Source organism: Physeter macrocephalus, chromosome 3, assembly GCF_002837175.3.
Source record: "Physeter macrocephalus isolate SW-GA chromosome 3, ASM283717v5, whole genome shotgun sequence".
In the NCBI taxonomy this organism is placed as follows: Eukaryota; Metazoa; Chordata; class Mammalia; order Artiodactyla; family Physeteridae; genus Physeter; species Physeter macrocephalus.
In genome coordinates, this window is record NC_041216.1 from 2171614 (window position 1) to 2190257 (window position 18644).

Consider the following 18644-nt stretch of genomic DNA (forward strand, 5'->3'; position numbering starts at 1 on the left):
ACAGCAAAAAAAAAAAAAAAAAAAAAAAAAAAAAAATTACAGATGAGGATATAGGCATAGAGAGGTTAAGTTACTTGCCTAAGGGTATGTAGCTAGGGATGGAAAGAACCAGGATTTGAACCCCTGCAGTTTATTTCCAGAACTCAGTGACTCTTAATCACTGTACTGTTACTGTGTTATGAATTAATAGAGGGTATTATTTCAAGTAAGGGTATGACCAGAATATGAAGATTGGATTTTGAATGTAGTTGGGGAAACAAACAGCAAAATTAAGTTGACATTGCATCCACATTTCTTTTAAATATCAATCTAACACTTCAGTGTACAGAGATACGTGTTGTGTAGGCATCCAGGTACATTTTTTTCTGTTTATCCCTGCTAAAGCCTCTCAACTCAGAAATTGCATTATTTTCAGTGCTTTTCACTGTCAGCTTTGTTAGTCATTAGCTTTTCACATTGCCACTATTCAGAAACCTTGGCTTAGGACAGCTAAAGCTTACTTTAACCTCTCCTGAGCCTCCCTTTAACTGTGAATCTTTGTTTTCCATTTTGAACAGTTAGCCTTTCAGTCCTAGATGGAGGTACTCTTTACGTCCTCCACCCCAAAACTCAGAAAACACCACAGAGGCATTTTATAACAACTGTCAAAAAATTTGACCATCTTATTTGGCATAACTGGATTTTAGTGCACAAATAAGAACCAAAGCACAGTGTTTTGGTTAAAGAGATTGACTTATACTGAAATTGGAAAAGGCATCTGCTATACAGGATTTTGGATTTAATAGAATTTGTTATAACCAGATCAACAAAGCATTATTACTGTGAGCCATCTGCTGGGACATGGAAATAGCTTTGTTATATGGAACCAGATGTATTTATGTTTATAACAATGGCATTCTACTTATTTTAAGTAATCTTTTGTAGTTACATACCTTGGCTGCTATTTTACTTGGCATATCAGCTGATAACCTGAGAATGCAATGTCTTTCAAAGTGGTTATCACTTTTCTATAGAATTGAGACAAAACAACTGAAATGGAGAGCAAATAAGACTCATATATGGTGTCAAACTTTAATGCTGTAACAGGAGAAAATACTGGGTAAGTATGAATATGATATAAGCTAATTAGGACCATTTTCAATAAGAACTCTTTGGCACCATTAAGTTTAGTTTCTAGTAATTACTAAACTACTCTGGTTGCTCTAAGAATTTTACTGTAACTCTAAAGTGATTTCATTTTGGTATAATCAGACCTACATTAACACTGCCCTGTCTGACTTATTTCCCATCAACAGGTAAAGTAGTCTGTTATGGGATGCAATAAGAGAAACTTGTTAGAACATAGTCCTAGAAAACTCTTCTGAGTTGAATGCTAACAGTTTGGAGATGGGCAAAGTCCTTGGGTGGAAGTTTTTAGAGAGAGTCTAGAAACCTGGCATGTTGACCGTCTTTGGGCTGCTGTAACAAAATTGCCACAGATTGGGTAACTTATAAACAACAGAAATTTTTTGCTCATTGTTTTGGAGGCTGGAAAGTTAAGATCAAGTGCCAGCATGGTCACCTTCTGGTGAGGGTCCCCTTCTTGGGTCATAACTGGCACTTTCTTGCTGTGTCCTCACATAGTGGAAAGGGCAAGGGATCCCTCTTGGATCTTTTATAAGAGGCTAGTCCTATTCATGAAGGCTGTGTCCTCATGATTTAACTACGTCCCAAAGACCCCACGTCCTACCTAATATCATCATCTTTGGGGGTTAGGATTTCAACATACAAATTTTGGGGGGACACAAACATTTAAACTGTAGCATTGGCTATTTTTTCATTATTTTCAAATAATATATATGTCATGGATTCCATTGAAGACTTGACTGATTATCCTAGGATGACCCTGTGTGTGAAGGAGACTTTATCTAGTAACTTAGTTTTAGCTAAAGTTTTTACCTAGAGTACAAAGCTAAAACCTGTAAATGAATTCTACCTAGATGGAGTCCTGCCCAGTGGTATAAAGGATATAAGACTGATCTTCTGATTGATTGGTAAAGTGTGGTGCCAGTGTCACCTTATTAAAGATTTCAGAAGTTGGAATTGGCTTTTTCTACGGCTGAGACCTGGCCTTACTGTGAAACATAGATTTGTGAGAGAATGGATGAAGGGAGGAAGACGGCTAGAACTCATTAATAACAATTTCAAATTCTGTTTGCTTACAGAGAGATGGGATTGGGAGGGGGTGCAGTATGGTAGAAAGAAGTTATTAATATCCTAGATTTTGGCTGGTGTGTATATGGGTGCTTATTAAATTATTAAAAAGTTTCTGTGGCTTGGCTGTAGAACTTTGGGAAATTAATTACAGACACAACAGTCAAATATGCTGCAGTCAGGAGCAGGTTGACTCTTCTGAATGAAGATGGAGCAGACTGTCATGGCAGGAGATAAATAATATATGGCATCAGTTTTTGCTAATGTGGTTGGGTCTGTGAATCTGTGACATGCTTTACCTGTCTACCCTGTGTAAGGACCTGTTGATGGTATTGCCTCACATGTGTATACGTAGATAGTAATCACCATCAGAAATGGCATCTTTGTGTATCGGGGAAGTCATGTTTTATGTCTATTATAGGGCATGTGTGTGTTGGAAAGATTTCCACCTTAATTTGAATAATACTTTGTGAAAAGCTTTTTCTCTGATCTGTTAGAAAAACAGTCCTGTGATATAGGTAAGGCAAATAATACTTGTATTCCTGTTGACAAATGGAGAAAATGAGATACAAGCTAAGATTGACTTAGTGTCACTCAGTTATTTAATAGAGCAGAGACAGCAGCCTAGATCCTGCGTTCTGTCTCTAGTCTTGTACTCTTTAGTAGAAAACTGACAAGGTTTTTTTTTTTTAAACTTACATTGCGTTCTTATTTATTGATTGATTGCTGCATTGGGTCTCAGTTGCTGCACGCGGGCTTTCTCTAGTTGTGGCAAGTGGGGGCTGCTCTTCCTTGTGGTGTGCGGGCTTCTCACTGTGGTGGCTTCTCTTCTTGTGGAGCACAGGCTCTAGGTACGCGGGCTTCAGTAGTTGTGGCACGCGGGCTCAGTAGTTGTGGCTCATGGGCTCTAGAGCGCAGGCTCCATAGTTGTGGCGCACAGGCTTAGTTGCTCTGTGGCATGTGGGATCTTCCCAGACTAGGGCTCAAACCTGTGTCTCCTGCATTGGCAGGAGGATTCTTAACCACTGCGCCCCCAGGGAAGCCCAGCTGACAAGATTTTTATGCAGCACACACTTGGATTTCTGAGGTAGAAATTAAAGTTAAGAACCCCAAAGGACCTGGGCTCCTTGGAGCAGAGCTTGTCTTGTGATAATGTCAGACTAGGGTACATAAAACTGTTGAGAGCAACTTCTTCCTTTTTAAATTTGGGTCCATTTCCAGTAGTTGGATGCATTTTTACGTGAACTTGCATTCTTTGTGAATTCTGGAAGTAAGGAGGAGATAGAATCAGAAGGGAAACTTTTAAGGATTACTAAATAGCAGATTTGGTCTTATTATTATGAAAGTATACATCTATAAAAATTTAGAGAATGAGGAATTGTACCTGGAACATTTAGAGATTGAGGATGCTTGGGTTACTGCCATAGTGCGAACATATTGTTTTTTGCCGGTGGTCAGGAAGAGTGACAGTATATAAAGAACTTATAACTCCACAGAAAAAAAGACTGGGAAAGAAAGCATCACGTTGGGTAGTCTTTATTTTCTCCTTTGAACCTGTTTATATTTTCTATAAATTCTCTACAGTGAGCATATATCATTTTTATAGTCTTCTGTTTTCTAGTCTTTAACTAGAAAATAAACATGTATGATTTTTATGGTTCAAATGAGAATTTGGAAAAATGTGAATCGTAGCACTTTTGAAGAGTAGTTTAAACACTGGTGCTATCAAAGTATTTTGCTTTTTAGGAAGTTATGTTAATAAATCAGTTTGATAAATTATTTGATTATAATCTTATAGGTCAGGTTGTGGGTGTATTAAGTGTTTTGGGTTTTTCTTTGCATTAGAAATTGGTCATTTAGCTCTGCTGGTCAATAAATTAATTTTAGTCCCCCAGAAGCAACCAAGAATTTAGGTTTACATATAGTAATTACTTATCAACATATGACCTAAAAATAGCACTCTGACTTACAGTGAAAACTGGATTTAAGACTCTACTCATCTGCTTTCATTTCCTTGACAGATTTCTAATAAGAAAAACCAAATTGTCAGTGATTTTTTTAAGGTACTTGTTTTCATCCAGGGACATTGGACTCAGTTTTTCTCATTCATTTGCTCATTTATTCACCATGTGTTATGTCCTGGGGACTGTACTAAATGCTGGGGACACAAGTAACTGGTAGGGTCCCTGCCATCAAAGACTACAGCTTTTGGTTTGGGAGAGACATCAGAAGAGAGATCCTAGGCATATGGAGATGTCCATTTTTTCTGTTTTTCTAGTTTTTAACTAAAAAGCAGCATGACTAGCTTGTTTGAAGAATTTAATGCTTTTGGTGGTGTGGTTAGATGGCTTTAAGAGAAGCTGATGGTTTCATAATTATTTTTCTGACTCCAAAATATTGAAAATCCTTGATCTAGAGAACTGCCTTATCTAAGGAGCGTTGCTTACTGAGGTAGATGACCCAGGCGTTTATTATTTCTATCTGATTTGCTTTGGGAGCATAATTAAGAAACCTGTGTTGATTCTTCTAGGATGGAGACAGTGTCTTTTTTTGTCTTTTATTCTCTCTACTGTTGATCCTTGAACAACAAGGGTTTGAACTGCACAGGACCACTTGTAGGAGGCTACTTTTCTATTGTGACTACGACAGTACTACACAGTCCATGGTTTGAATCTGCCGATGCGGAGGAACTGCAGATATGGAGGGGCAACCGTAAGTTATGCTCGGGTTAACCCCCACGTTCCAGGATCAACTGTACTAGTAAATGGAAGGATATTTCATATTTGAGCTTAACTTTAAGAATATTAATATCGATACATTGTATCAAAAGTTACCTTTTGTCTAATATATATATGTCTATATATGTAATATATAGATATATGTAGTAGTTCCTAACATCTTAAGAGTTAATCTTTTATTCACGCCAGCGAGATATCCCACTAAAACACTTGATAAGGAGTCATTCGGCTACTCTTAGAACACCTGTAGTTACTGATAGCTGTAAGGTAGCCTGTTTGTTGTTAGCTCTAATCGGGGCAAAATTTGCTTGTAACTTCATCTCTTTTTCTTAGTCCTTCTCTGCAGAACATTAGAGATCTAGTTTGCCTTCTTTGACAAGATAACTCTCTAAATATATGAATGTGATTGTTCATTCAGCAAATATTTTGTCAGCACCTACATATGCAAGACATGGTCCTGGGCATTGTGAGAGATCCAAAGGTAATTAAAAGAGGCATAGTCTCTTCTCAGAGAACTGATACAGGGAAAGTCATGGGTTTGTTGAAAAGAGTGGTTTTGCTTATGATGATCAGGAAACTTCTTGGAAACAATAATGTTTGAATTAAGATTACTGATGGGGTAGTCTAGGCTGACTGCATAATCAAAAACCTAGAGATGAGGAAGAATAATGTAAGTTATAAAAGTAACAAGAGGCCCAGCCTGGCTGTTTGACAAACTATCCTCAAGGATATTGAAAATGTTCATTGTTTATTCTCAGTGCCTGGAGGAGTGTTCGCAAATAATAGGTGCTCAGTAAATATTTGTTGAATGAATGAATGGTTACATTTGGGAAATGCTGAACAACTTCTTGAAGAGTCATAAAGCGCTTTAGGATATTGAACACTTTGATAAGTCCCTTAGAAAAAAAATACTTGACTCAAACTTACTTGATTATGGAATGCCTGTTAACAGCTCTGGAAAATATTACACTGGGTCTCTACGGTAGAGGTGACAGGGAATGCTGGAAAGTGTTTTCTTCAAGCTAAACACACCCATTTTCTTCATTCTACACTTGCCATTTGGCTTCTAAACTCTTCAGTAGGCTGATTTCCCTCCCTGCAAACATTCTAGCTCATAAGTGTTCTTTAAACGTGGTACTCAAAACAACACAATACTCCATTTGTGAGCTAACCAGTGAAGAGTGAATGGGACTGCTACCCTCGTTGATCTGGATACTATTCTTCTAATGAGCCCTAAGACTGTATTTTCTTTTTAGCAGCGGAGTCACTGTCTTGGCTCATATTCAGTTCTCATATTAATTTACAAGAGGTTCTTTGAGTAGATTTTCTGATTTCCTATTAGTAGAGCTAACACATGAATGCCCATTTTTTTTCTGATTGAGTCTAGGTTGTTTTCTCAGAAGTACTAGTGATTCTTAAGTTTCCTGAAATCTGAGAAAGAAAAGAAAAAGAATTAATTGTACAATGCTGGAGTAACATAAAAGTCCACCACTGCTGAGTACACTCAAAACTAGATAAAATGTAATGAATCCCTCTATACCCATTACAGATTTAATAATTATTAAGCTGTTTGCTGTATATGCCTCAACTATCTTTTGCTTAAGTATTTTAAAGAAAATCATAGGCATTGTCTTTTCACCCCTACAAATATCAGTATGCATCTCTAAAAAATACAGACATTTCTTATATAACCATATGCCATTATTGTAGCTAACGAAATTAACAATATTTGCTCCTAGTGTTATCACAGTATCCAGTTCATAATAAAAATGTCCTTGACTGTGTCTTGTTACTGTCGGTTTTTAATTGAATCAGGATTCAGACAAGGTCTACACATTACATATAGTTGTTATGTTTGTTGTCTCTTTTAGCCTAACACAGTTCCCCCCTTTTTGGCATAATTTCATTGTGTCCACCACTTCTTTGACCTTTCGTGTCTCTATATCAAGTTCTGTTACTGTTCCTTTTGAAATAGCTCTAAGACTTTTCCTTCATTTACAGCAATTCAGCATACATTTTGGACTGTTATGTACAAAACATGTGCTAGGCATTATGGGAGGTAGAAAGGTTAATTTGACATGTGCCTGGCCTACTAGGAGGCCTGGAATCCAATGGCAGAGACAGGTACATACAGAAACAATACAAAAGAGAATTTCTGCCTTCGGATGGGTCATGCCTTGATTATATATCCTCCCATATATTTTCCTGGAAAATGCTGCTAGTGGTATCTTCTTAGTACATTACTTCAGGCATGTCCTGATCAGGAACCCACAGTTGATTGCCTTTCGAATCAATCCAACTATACTGTTTTGGGCCTGGCACTCAGTGCTCCACTAATTCCCACCTTTACCTAACGTGGAACTTATCAAGGCACAAATATCCTTTTTTTTCGGCCAAATTTGTATTGTCATGTAGAATTTTCATTTCTCAAACAAGATTATAGACATTTTGAGAGCAAAAGTCTTGTCTTTTTCTGTATAATATTGGAAAGCTTAATAATTAACTTTTGGAGAGTCCTGGCACATATGCCAGTAGGCCTGTTCTTCCTGCCTACTACCTTTCCAGAGACAGAGCTTCTGCCAGTTAGAAGTAAATAATCCATGGGCTTCCCTGGTGACGCAGTGGTTAAGAATCTGCCTGCCAACGCAGGGGACACGGGTTCGAGCCCTGGTCTGGGAGGATCCCACATGCCGCGGAGCAGCTAAGCCCGTGCACCACAACTACTGAACCTGCGCTCTAGAGCCCGCGAGCCACAACTACTGAAGCCCGCGTGCCTAGAGCCTGTGCTCCACAACAAGAGAAGCCACCACGATGAGAAGCCTGCGCACCATAAGGAAGAGTAGCCCCTGCTTGCCGCAACCAGAGAAAGCCCGTGCGCAGCAACGAATGCCCAATGCAGCCAAAAATTAAAAATAAATAAAACAAAATAAAAGTAAATAATCCAGTTCTGGGTCTCTTACCCCAAAAGCCTCCTTAAAAAAAGAAAAAAGCCCATTCAGTGGTCTGAATCACATAACGGCAGATACATGGTTTGGATTTTGCCACTTCCCCATCACCATGTCCATGGCAAACTACTAATTTCTTGTTTTTAGACATGACCTTCGCAGTGTAGCACTTCAGGCAGCTACTACCTATCGAGTATAATTGGCAAATGATATGAAACCTTTCTGCTATGCTTGTCCTAAACCAATAGTTCCTGAATTAAGCTGTGTATCAGAATCACCTGATACTTGTAATTAATAGATTTCCTAGGTTTTGCTCTAGACTGTTGAATCAGGATTTCCGGGAATTGGATAGAAATGATTCTTATAAAGTTGGCCATGGTTTGTAGACTTGCTTTGAGGACCAGGCAGGTAATTCTTATTTCGTTAAACAGCTCTAGCAGTGGAGACTATAGCTGCCCACCTTTTCAGGTGTATAGCATCTCATTCCTCTGACAACCAATATGTTCTGATATGTTCAATTTATTTTATTATTTTTTAAATTAATTTATCTTTGGCTGCGTTGGTTCTGCTTTGCTGTGTGCGGGCTTTCTCTAGCTGCGGTGCGCAGGCTTCTCCTCTTGGTGGCTTCTTTTGTTGCGGAGCACGGCTCTAGGTGCGCAGCCTTCAGTAGTTGTGGCTCGCGGGCTCTAGAGCGCAGACTCAGTAGTTGTGGTGCACGGGCTTAGTTGCTCCGTGGCACGTGGCATCTTCCTGGACCAGGGATCGAACCCGTGTTACCTGCATCGGCAGGTGGATTCTTAACCACTGCGCTACCAGGGAAATCCCTGATATGTTCAATTTACATTTCAGAGATATGGTAGGATCTCTTGCTTTGAATTATACCAGGCAAAGCACATGAATCAAATGCCCAAGATAAAGATATGGGATCCAGAGAGGTGGCATCTTGGTTTTCTAAATATAACTGAGCTTAAATTTAAAGCCTCAAAACCCTTCAGCCCTCTGGAGACTTATTCTTTCTCTGTTTAGTGAATACCTTTAAAAGTTTAAAATGGAAGAGTTTAACATTTTTGGAGTAAACAGTCTTTTGAGTTTTTCATACTTCATGTATATTCATTAAAGGTTATTTAAACATATAATGTGATTTAACTTCATACACCTTTGATAGATTTTCCATAAAAGTACATCTACAAGTTGGGGAAATGTTCTTTATTAGACCACATGATTTGATTTTGAGACTGGAAATTGTGGTTAAGTTATTGAGCAAAGTAGAGAGACTGAAGTTTCAGGATTATCCAGTGAGTTAATGACAGACCCAGAAATAGAATCCTGTGTTATTTGCTTGGGTTATGATTTGGTTTGAAGAGGGTGGCCTGTGATCTGCTTACATAAATTTCAGGAAGTAAGGTTTGGGGTTTGGAAGAAGTTACAACTCTGTGATGTTTGGCCAAGGAGCTCCCCTCACCCACATTTACCACCTGTTTTATTGACAGCAGTCCTAAACTATGGAGGGTAAAGAGACAGTTCAGCCTTACACTTCCTACTCCTATAGGAATAGTCTTATAAAGCTGAAGCTGATTGTTGGTTGGCATGCTTTTTTTCATCTTCTGTTATAAGAGAATAACAATACCTGGCCCTAGTGTTGTTTTTAGGAGGAGAGGGGTATAACCTAAGTAGTTGATTTATAGATAGTGTTAGAGTGGTTTCCTATAGAAATTTTTCAGGGTATATAGAGGTGTATACATAAGTGTATCTTCATTAAACATGTTTAATTAATAAACAGTATGGTTTGGAAATGGTGGAGCCCACCAGAAAACAAACTTTCTTGAACCACTAATGGTTCAAGGGGTTATAGATTTCAAAATAATTGCTATAGTAGAGTTGCTTTCTGGTGAAGTCATTACGTTTACTCTCCCCTTTTCCATTTTGTGAGGTGAGGGGGCTCCTATGGCACTGGTGAAGCAGCAGCTTACAGAACAAGAGAACATTTTGTGTGTGATGGTTCTTAAACGTGCTCTTTAAAAAAAACCAAAGGAACCCCTCCCAGCTTTATTGAGATAAAATTCACATACCACATAATTTCATCTGTTTAAAGTGTAAAATTCAATGTTTTTTTTTTTATAAATTGATTTTATTTTTTTTTAGTTTTGGCTGCGTTATTTAGTTTTGGCTGCGTTTTATTTAGTCTTTGTTGCTGAGCGTGGGGGCTATTCTTCGTTGCGGTGCACAGGCTTCTCATTGTGGTGGCTTCTCTTGTTGCAGAGCACTGGCTCTGGAGCACAGGCTCAGTAGTTGTGGTGCATGGGCCCAGCTGCTCCGCGGCATGTGGAATCTTCCTGGACCAGGGCTCAAACCCGTGTCCCCTGCATTGGCAGGCGGATTCTTAACCACTGTGCCAGCAGGGAAGCCCCAATGTTTTTTTTTTTTTTTTAACATATTCATAGGGTTGTGTAATCATTGCTGCAGTCTAATTATAGAATGTTTTCCTCTCCCTCGAAAAGAAACCCCATGCTCAGTAGCAGTCAGTCCACTTTACCTGCCTCCCCAGCCCTATGAAACTACTAATCTAACTACTAATCCATAATCTAACTATTAATATAAATTTGTTTTGGACATTTGATATAAATGGAATCATGTAATGTGTAGTTTTGTTACTGGCTTCTTTCACTTAGCATGTTTTCAGGGGTCATATATGTTGTAGCACGTACCATTCCTTTTTATTGCCAAATAATATTCTGCTGTATGGTTATAACATCTTATTTATCTATTCGTCAGTTACTGGGCATTTGGATTGTTTCCACTATTTTGCTATTATGATTTAATGCTGCTGTGAACATTCGTGTACAGATTTTTCTGTGGAGGTATGTTTTCGTTTCTTGGGTATATTCCCTGGGAGTGGAATGGCTGTGTCATATGATTACACTATGTTTAACTTTTTGACAGACTGCCAAACTGTTTTCCAAAGTGGCAGCACTGTTTTACATTTTTCACTATCAGTGTATGAGGGCTTCAATTTCTTCACATCTTTGCAACCTTTGTTATTATCTATCTTTTTGATTATAGCCATCCTAGCTGGTGTGAAGTGGTATCTCGTGATTTCGATTTGCATTTCCCTAATAACTAATGATGTTGAACATCTTTTCATATCTTATTGGACATTTTAATATCTTCTTTGTAGAAATGTGTATTCAAATCTCTGGCCCCCCCCCTTTTTTTTTTCAGTCAAATGCTCTTCCTCTGTGCTGTATCTCCAAATCTTTGCCCATTTTTAAGTTGGGTTGTCTTTTTATTATTGAGTTGTAAGGGTCCTTTATATATTCTGGATACCTAACTTGCTTTTCTAACTGAATTTGTCTGAAATTACTTGCTTGGAGGCAGAGAGAAGTAATGGATACAAAGACTACATTAAAAAAAATCTGGTGAGTTTTGAGTTAGATTTTAGTTCTTATTTTATGTTTATTCTCTTTTTCCAACTCTTGAGGAACCTGGTTTATTCATTCATTGAACAAATATGACTGCAGACTATATGCCAGGATTTGGGGATGTAACAGAGAATGAAACAGGAACTTTTATCTGCATTCTAGTGGGAGAGAAACAGACAGTGAAACAAAAGTCATATCAAATCATATCAGATGATGATGAGCTATGAAGAATAAAACAGGACAATGGGGATATACTGTGATGAGCTTTCTAACATATTCTTCACCTTTCCTGATTTCTTAATCTGTTCCTCTCTGCTCTGTTTGACCTTTTTGCACTTTCTGTTTATTTTCATTTTATGTAGTTTGTAGCTAAACTTTTACTTCACTCTCTCTCCTTATTCTTAACACCCTTGCAGTCTAATTTTTGCTTTCACTAGTCCACAAGATCCACCCTCTATAGTAATAATGATCTTCTATTAAAAGCCAGTATTGTCTTTTCAGTTTATGTCCATGTTAATCTTTGTGTAGCACTATTGCCTTTCTATCCATTAAATCACTTGCTGCAACCTCGAGTACAGTTTTCTCAAGTTTTTTTTTTTTTTTTTTTTTTAACTGATTGGTCTTCTCTAAATCTCTTAGAGTTCTCCAAATTTAAGTTTTGGCCTCTCTTCTCCCTCTAACATTAACATGGTGAATTGATCGTTCTCACATGATTTTTTGCTTTCTGAGAGCATGTGACTCTGAGTTCTCACCTTCTAGCTATAGCTGCATCACTGCCTTCAGGTTTAACTAGTGAAGCTGCAGTGGACAGCTTGATTGCTACTTACTCATTAGGATTCTTTTCCCTTTACGCCTTTCTCTGACAGATTTTTCCTGTTTAGGCTGATTAAAACACAGGTTATTTCCATGACTGCTTTAATGATTACCTGTGACTAATGGTATAACAATTCACAGTGTTCAGTCAAGGAACCTGATTCAGAGGGGTTGTTCCTTCACGGATGCTAGTGAATTTTTTACTTTCAAGTCTTTTGAAAGAGCTGAATTCCGAAGTTAGAAAAAGAAGGAATAATCTCTTGACCTCTAGTGCTTATAGTATTCATTTTCAACAAACTTTTAATTCTTACTTTGATATGGTATTGCTTTCATTCAAGCTACTGTCACAGTAACTGAGGCATGAATTTTTCTTTTTAACAATATTCCCAAGGTCACAATTGGGATTCTCAATTGGGTTCTTGATGCAGGGTCATGAATGTTCTTTGTAAACTATAAAGCATTTTATCTCTGTGTGGTGGGAAAGAGGAGAGAAGGGCTCATAAGAATTACTTGGGAGCTTTTTCAAAATACTTAGTCCCATTTCACCTCCTGCTCCCAGATAATGTATTGTTATATACCTGTTAGTTTGTTAAACATCTGCTTCCTAAATGTGAATAGTTTGTATCTCATTTTAATGTACACATGAAGACTGCTTATATTAAAAGGAATTCCATATTCTTTCTGTTGGTGATGGGATGTACTGCAGTAGTTTCTCTTGGAGCATACCCATCAGTGAATGACTGGTTTTTACTCCCCGTCCTCTGGTGGTGTCATGCTACGCAGAGTTTCTTGTATGTTTATTTTCAAAGGATTTGCAGAAAATGCTACTAGGTGCTGTTGGCACCAACTTAAACTGTATAAATTTTGGATATAATTGAACAAATTAATATAATTGTTCAACATAGTTGGCTTCAGAAATGTGAGTTTGTGATTTGGAGGACACTTTGAGATTTTCCTGGTTTTACTGTGAATCGTAGCCTTCTTTTGTGAGAGTTCCATGTTGCTGGACATCTGCCTGGGTAGGGAGAAGATGATTGGTATATTTGTTCTTCCAGTTAACCAGACTGGTGTTCAAGACACCATTTAGGTGCAGTAATCTAAATTAAAAGTGGAGAAAATGGAAACTAAGGCATTGCGGCCACAGTAGATTAGAAAGATACCTAGGAGCTGGAGTTGGTAGTAAAACTTCACCATTTTAAAGTGTAAAATTTGGTGGTTTTATACAAAAGGTTTTTATTCACAAGGTCGTGCAACTATCACCACTAATTCCAGAACATTTTCATCAATCCCAAAAGAAACCTGTTAGCAGTCATTCCCTACCCCCATTCCTCCTCCCATCCCCCTATCTCCTGGCAACTACTATCTACCTTCCATCTCTAGGATTTGCCCCATTCTGAACATTTTGTATAAATGGAGTCATACAATATGTGGTCTTTTGTGTCTGACTTCTTTCACTAAGCATAAGACTCTCAAGGTTCATTCATGTGTGGCATGTAACAGTACGCCATTCCTTTTTTATGGCCGAATAATATTCCATTGTATATTATATGGATATTGTACAGATATGTCACATTTTGTTTATCTGTTCATCAGTTGATGGACATTTGGTTTATATCCGCTTTTAGCTTTATAAATAATGCTGCTATGAACATTTGTATGCACGTTTTTTGCTTGTTTTTTTCTTTTTTTCTTTCTATTTGCATTTATTTTTTGTGGCATTTATTCCCGGACCATAAGTTTTTGTTTCAGTTTCTTCTGGGATATCTTTTTCTTCGGGGCACCCTTCTCTTCTGATTTAGGAACAATCTGTTCTTATTCAGTAAGGACCATCTCAATGTGGCAGGAAGAACTCATGTATGGGTTGATCCGACCATGAGCTCTGTAAGTTCTGTGCCGCATCTTGGGGGCTTTGTTCACCTGGATGTGCTCAGTGACCAGAGAATCTACATCTAAGCCCTTAAGTTCAGCATTACTGTCTGCATTTTTGAGCATGTGCAGTAAATATTCAGCACTCTTTCTGGGCCACCAACCCTGCGTCCAGTCCCACTGTTTGGCCTGGGCACACCTACCAACTCCACCATTGTAATGATGGAATGCCACACATTGCTTCTTTAAAGTGACATCTTTCAGATACTTGGTGGCTTTTCGGATATGCATACCCTTAATGGCCTGGGCAGTTTCACAAGTATTCGTAAAGTGAACACGAAGATTTGAACCTCTTGACTTGCATGATTTTGTGGGGTTTTCTGGGTCAGGTGAATAGCGAACCATTTTTAGAGGTCACCTCTGGCTGCTTACCGCAAAAGGAAGCTGTGTGCAAGTTTTTGTGCGAACATATGTTTTAAGTTCTCTTGGGGATACATATATGTGCGTATATATGTATTCCCAAGAGGATTTATATATATGTATGTATATATGTATATATACATATATATAAATTTTTTATACATAAAAATACACACACGTACCCCTAAGAGTAGAATTGCTGGGCCCTGTGGTATCTTTTGTGAGAATTTACCTTTGTTTTTGATAAAGCTGATATTGTAGAATATTGTAGAATGTGATTTAGGTTTAAGAGACAAATGGGCTGGCTGACTCTCGACATTCTCTTGTCCCTGCCCACCCAATTTGGACAGCTTACCTGATGTGTAGGTTGTTAGAGTCAACAGAGCAGTCATACCCAGGTAATTACCTTGTAGAATACTGGATGTAGAGTCCTGGAGTTAGCTCTATGTACTTGGTGAGGAGTGGGCTGGGAGCCCAGGGGTGTTCAGAGAAGTCATTCTTCATAGAAATCAAGAATTGAAAAGAAGTGTTCTGCTCTAACAAAGGAAAAGAAAGCCATTCTTAGATAAAGGACTGTGCCATTTTATCAAGATAGGAAATACATTAAAGAAAGATAATGAATTCAATTTTAGACATAGTAAATTTGGGATTTCCGGGAGGGAATGTTAGATATTTATGTTTGGAGATCAGGAGGTTGATCCCTGATAGAGATGTAGATTTGAGATTCATCTGCATTATAGGCGTTTGAAATACAAGAGTAGGTAAGTCACCCGTAAAGTAAAAAACAGTAGAGAAAAGTGTCTAGTAATTTCTGTATCTGAGGTCTTTGAGGTTTTGAGTCTGCCAGCTGATGTTTCAGCAGTATCTTACTCTGAGTGGCTTGTTTCCTTCTGGTTTTGTGATTTTTGATTGTGAATTTATTTTGGGACCTTATCCTTGAGACTTCTTCCAGGCCTAGATCAAAGGCAGATTCCCCAGAGAGGATTTGCATTTCCTTCTGTCAAGGTTGGGTGGGAGACATTACCATTCTAGGACTACCCTGAACAAAATTCTAAGTATGAAGCTTTTTAAACCATAATCTAGGTGAGGGTCAGCTTCTGGTTGTGAGTGTTTGAGGAGATACTGTTGAACTGCTCTCATAGCCCCCCAGTCCCTCACCAACACTCAACGCCAAGGTTAAGTTTTCCTTGCAGTTCTCTTGGGTAACACCTGGACTTTGCCTCTTGTACCTTGAGCCCTAATAGGCCTTGGAATTGCAAGCTGAAATTCATAGGGTTTGGCAAAATGCCCTGAAGGTGAATGAAAGCTGGTTTCAGTACTCTGCATACGTCTCTAGTTTCCCTCTTTCACTTAGTTTTTAGCCTCGATCATACTTTATTTTCTTTCAGGTTATTGATTAATATGTAAAGATTAAAAAAAAGTTATCCAGTGTTTGTTATTTCCAGTGGGCATGTTGATCAAGCTATCTATTCTGTTGTTCTAGCAGAAGTAGAAGTGTCCATCTCTCTTCAGTGCATGCAGGGGACAGTAAGATGCAGGGAATTCAGTCAGCCGCTAAGTTAAAAGTTATAAACTTGGGACAACATCCAGTGGTTTGTTTGGCCCACATAGTATTTAGAAAATAAAAATCAGGAGATTTCAGATAAAATTTTGGGTATCTTGCCTCTCTTGAAAAATTAGAAGTTCTTAACAGTACTGGGCTTTCAATCCTGCTTAGCAACAATTGGCTAGAACTGGGAATAGCAGCTGATCCTTTCAGAGTGAACCTGTTTTCTTTAGTTGCAGGCACACAATCTCCATTTGTGCTGTGTATGCATATTTATACCCATTCCAGCTTCTCTCATTCATGTTACCTGTAGACACTTGTGGATCATCCTTGTGCCAGGTAGTAGTGCTAATAGACAGTTTCACATTTGTTTAGTGATTTGTTTAATTCTAATAACAAACCTGCAGTTTATCCCTGATGAATAAATAAAGTTACAGGTGGTATTATCCCCAAGTTACAGATGAAGAAATGGAGGTTCACTGAGGTTATATAAATTCTTCAAGGTCTCTTAGTGTCACAACTAGAATTTGAGCAAAGCTCCTTCTGTTCAATGCTATTCTTAACTTTTTTTTTTTTTTTTAAGCAGTGGAACTGTTCTTCAAATGAAGTTTTAGTGAAGTCCATTATGCAAAACCAACAAAGATAGCACTGCTTTGATTGAAGGGTAGATGGGGTGGGAGACAATTATTTGGGGATGGGAACCTGCATGCTCAGCTCTTTGGTAGCCTTTAGGCACCTCTCTGGAATCCTTAGGATTCTACTAAAACAGTTTGGACACTCTCTATCTGTAACTAAGCATAACAATTTGTTAAATTTTGTGAGTTTTTTAGCTTTTTTGGTTGTTACAGTTATAATGTGCCTGTTTTTCTTGTGCTTCCTCAGTGTAATCTGTCTTATTGCTCAACAGCATTTTAAAATTTTGTGGGTATGTGTTCAAATAATGGTGAATCTTTTTAGCGTTCTATTTCTGTTTTAGAATGGTAGTGTGATTTATAGTTTAATTTATTTTGGAGCATCTGATAACTAACTCTCCTTTACTTTTCAGATTCTCTTTGTGGCCAGATGGGTTTGTATGGACAGGCTTGTCCATCTGTAACTTCATTAAGGTTAGTGCTCTTCTTTTTATTAGAACATGAAACATTTTAAAAGTTATGCTGGTCAAGTCATATTAGAATCAGTTTTACTGTAAGGTTCAGAATAAAATATTGTAGTTTGTTTTGGTAAATAGTGCTATTTTGTGAGATTGGGACATATTTTTGCTTACAGAGATATTTGTGGTAGTGGGATTTGGGTCTTAATCTCCACTTAGTGAAGTTACATATGTTCTTGTATATGAAATAACAGTTTTACTCTTCTTTGTTATTCCTTTTTTTAAAAAAAACTAATCTTGTTTATACTTGTTTTAATTAGAAAATACATAGTAAATTTTTATTACCTTTGTAGCAGATTATTAAATAAGACTAGATGGTAATTTAAATCTCTTTTTAAAGGATGATATAAATATGATACATAGATTATCCTCATTTACAATAAATAAGTAAATTGTAAAAAAGTAGGAACTAAGTTGTATTCAACCCAGTGGTTTTAGATTTTTTCGAAGTTGCTGAATCCTTTCTATAAACTAAATCTTAAGTGAAAACCTGTGAATAAAGCAGATAAATGCCGGACTTTTCTGCTTGCTTGGGCTTCCATGTTCTACCCTCGCAGTTGCCCCTGAGGGATTACTCTAGTTCCCAGTGCACAGTTTGAAAAAATAACCTAAATCTAATCTGTTAATTGGAATCTTTCAGACTAGAATATGAATTGTTGATGGCAGCACCTACCAGTTACATGTGATGTTGTAGCTAGCTGTATTATTTATTTATTCAGCATACTGAGCACCTAATATGTTGTCAGGAGCTATTCTAAATGCTGGGGCTACAGTAGTGAACATAACAGATAAAAATCCTGTAATTATTGGGTTTACATTTTGGTGACGGGGTAATTAATTTAAAAAAGTAAGAAGTATATGTTAGATAGCGACAGTGATAAGAGCTAAGATGAAGAATAAAAAAGAGAAGGGGAATAGGAAATATAGGTAGGGTTATTTTAGATAGGGTAGCCAGGGAAGGCTTTACTGAAAAGGTGACATTTGAATGAAGACCTGAAAGAGTGATGGAATGAACCATATGTTGGGTAGGTGGAAGATGAGCGTTCTGGGCAGAGGGAGTTCAGGAGCTGCTGGGGCAGGAGACTTGCCTCGTTAGGTTGGAGGAGCAATGACGGAGGTCACTGTGGCTGGAACAGAGTAAGTGATGAAGAGAGGTGGAATTGACCAGCTTTGGAGGGCAGGAAAGAGAGAGAGGAGGGATACAAAATTATTAGAGCCATGAATGTGAAGTCAAGGAATCCTTAGGCATGAAAGAAATTCTGGTGGTTCAGAATGCCACCAAAGAAAAATAAAGTTGCCTTTTTAGTTTTTATATACTTGAATTTTTATGAGACTAAGGCTGGCTCTCCTTTTCCTCAGTAGGAGAGCTTTACTCCATGCCCTTATGGCATTTCTTTCCCTGAGAATGCATCTTCCAGCTTATAATGGAAGTAGGTGGAGTGATTACTTTTCTACCTTGTTGGAGTCCATGTGCCCCCACCCCCACCTCCCAACAAGGGACACCTGTATAGTTTTGAAAAGAACTTAAAAAAAAAAAAAAAAAAAAAAGAAAAA

General features: G+C 37.9%; 2 protein-coding genes across 6 annotated transcripts in view; one reads left to right on the forward strand and one right to left on the reverse strand.

Annotated features, from left to right (window-relative positions):
• FOXJ3 (forkhead box J3) overlaps positions 1–18644 on the forward strand; it is a 136468-nt gene that overhangs the window by 5431 nt on the left and 112393 nt on the right. For 3 of the 5 annotated variants that reach the window (XM_007103481.4, XM_007103483.4, XM_007103482.4), the window contains exon 2: positions 16986–17046. In XM_007103481.4, the coding sequence (XP_007103543.1) occupies positions 17003–17046 (44 nt within the window). In that variant the 5' untranslated portion in view covers positions 16986–17002. Of the gene's footprint in view, positions 1–4784; positions 4906–16985; positions 17047–18644 lie in introns of all 5 variants that reach the window. The other 2 variants (XM_024125224.3, XM_055082653.1) reach the window with 1 other exon arrangement.
• On the reverse strand, positions 13921–14379 carry LOC102981164 (60S ribosomal protein L17-like). The gene has a single exon (XM_055082656.1). The coding sequence runs from the start codon at positions 14377–14379 to the stop codon at positions 13921–13923; it is 459 nt and encodes a 152-aa protein (XP_054938631.1).

Excerpts from the sequence above, each read along its gene's own strand:
- LOC102981164 (XM_055082656.1), bottom strand. The coding sequence starts at position 14,379 with ATGGTTCGCTATTCACCTGACCCAGAAAACCCCACAAAATCATGCAAG.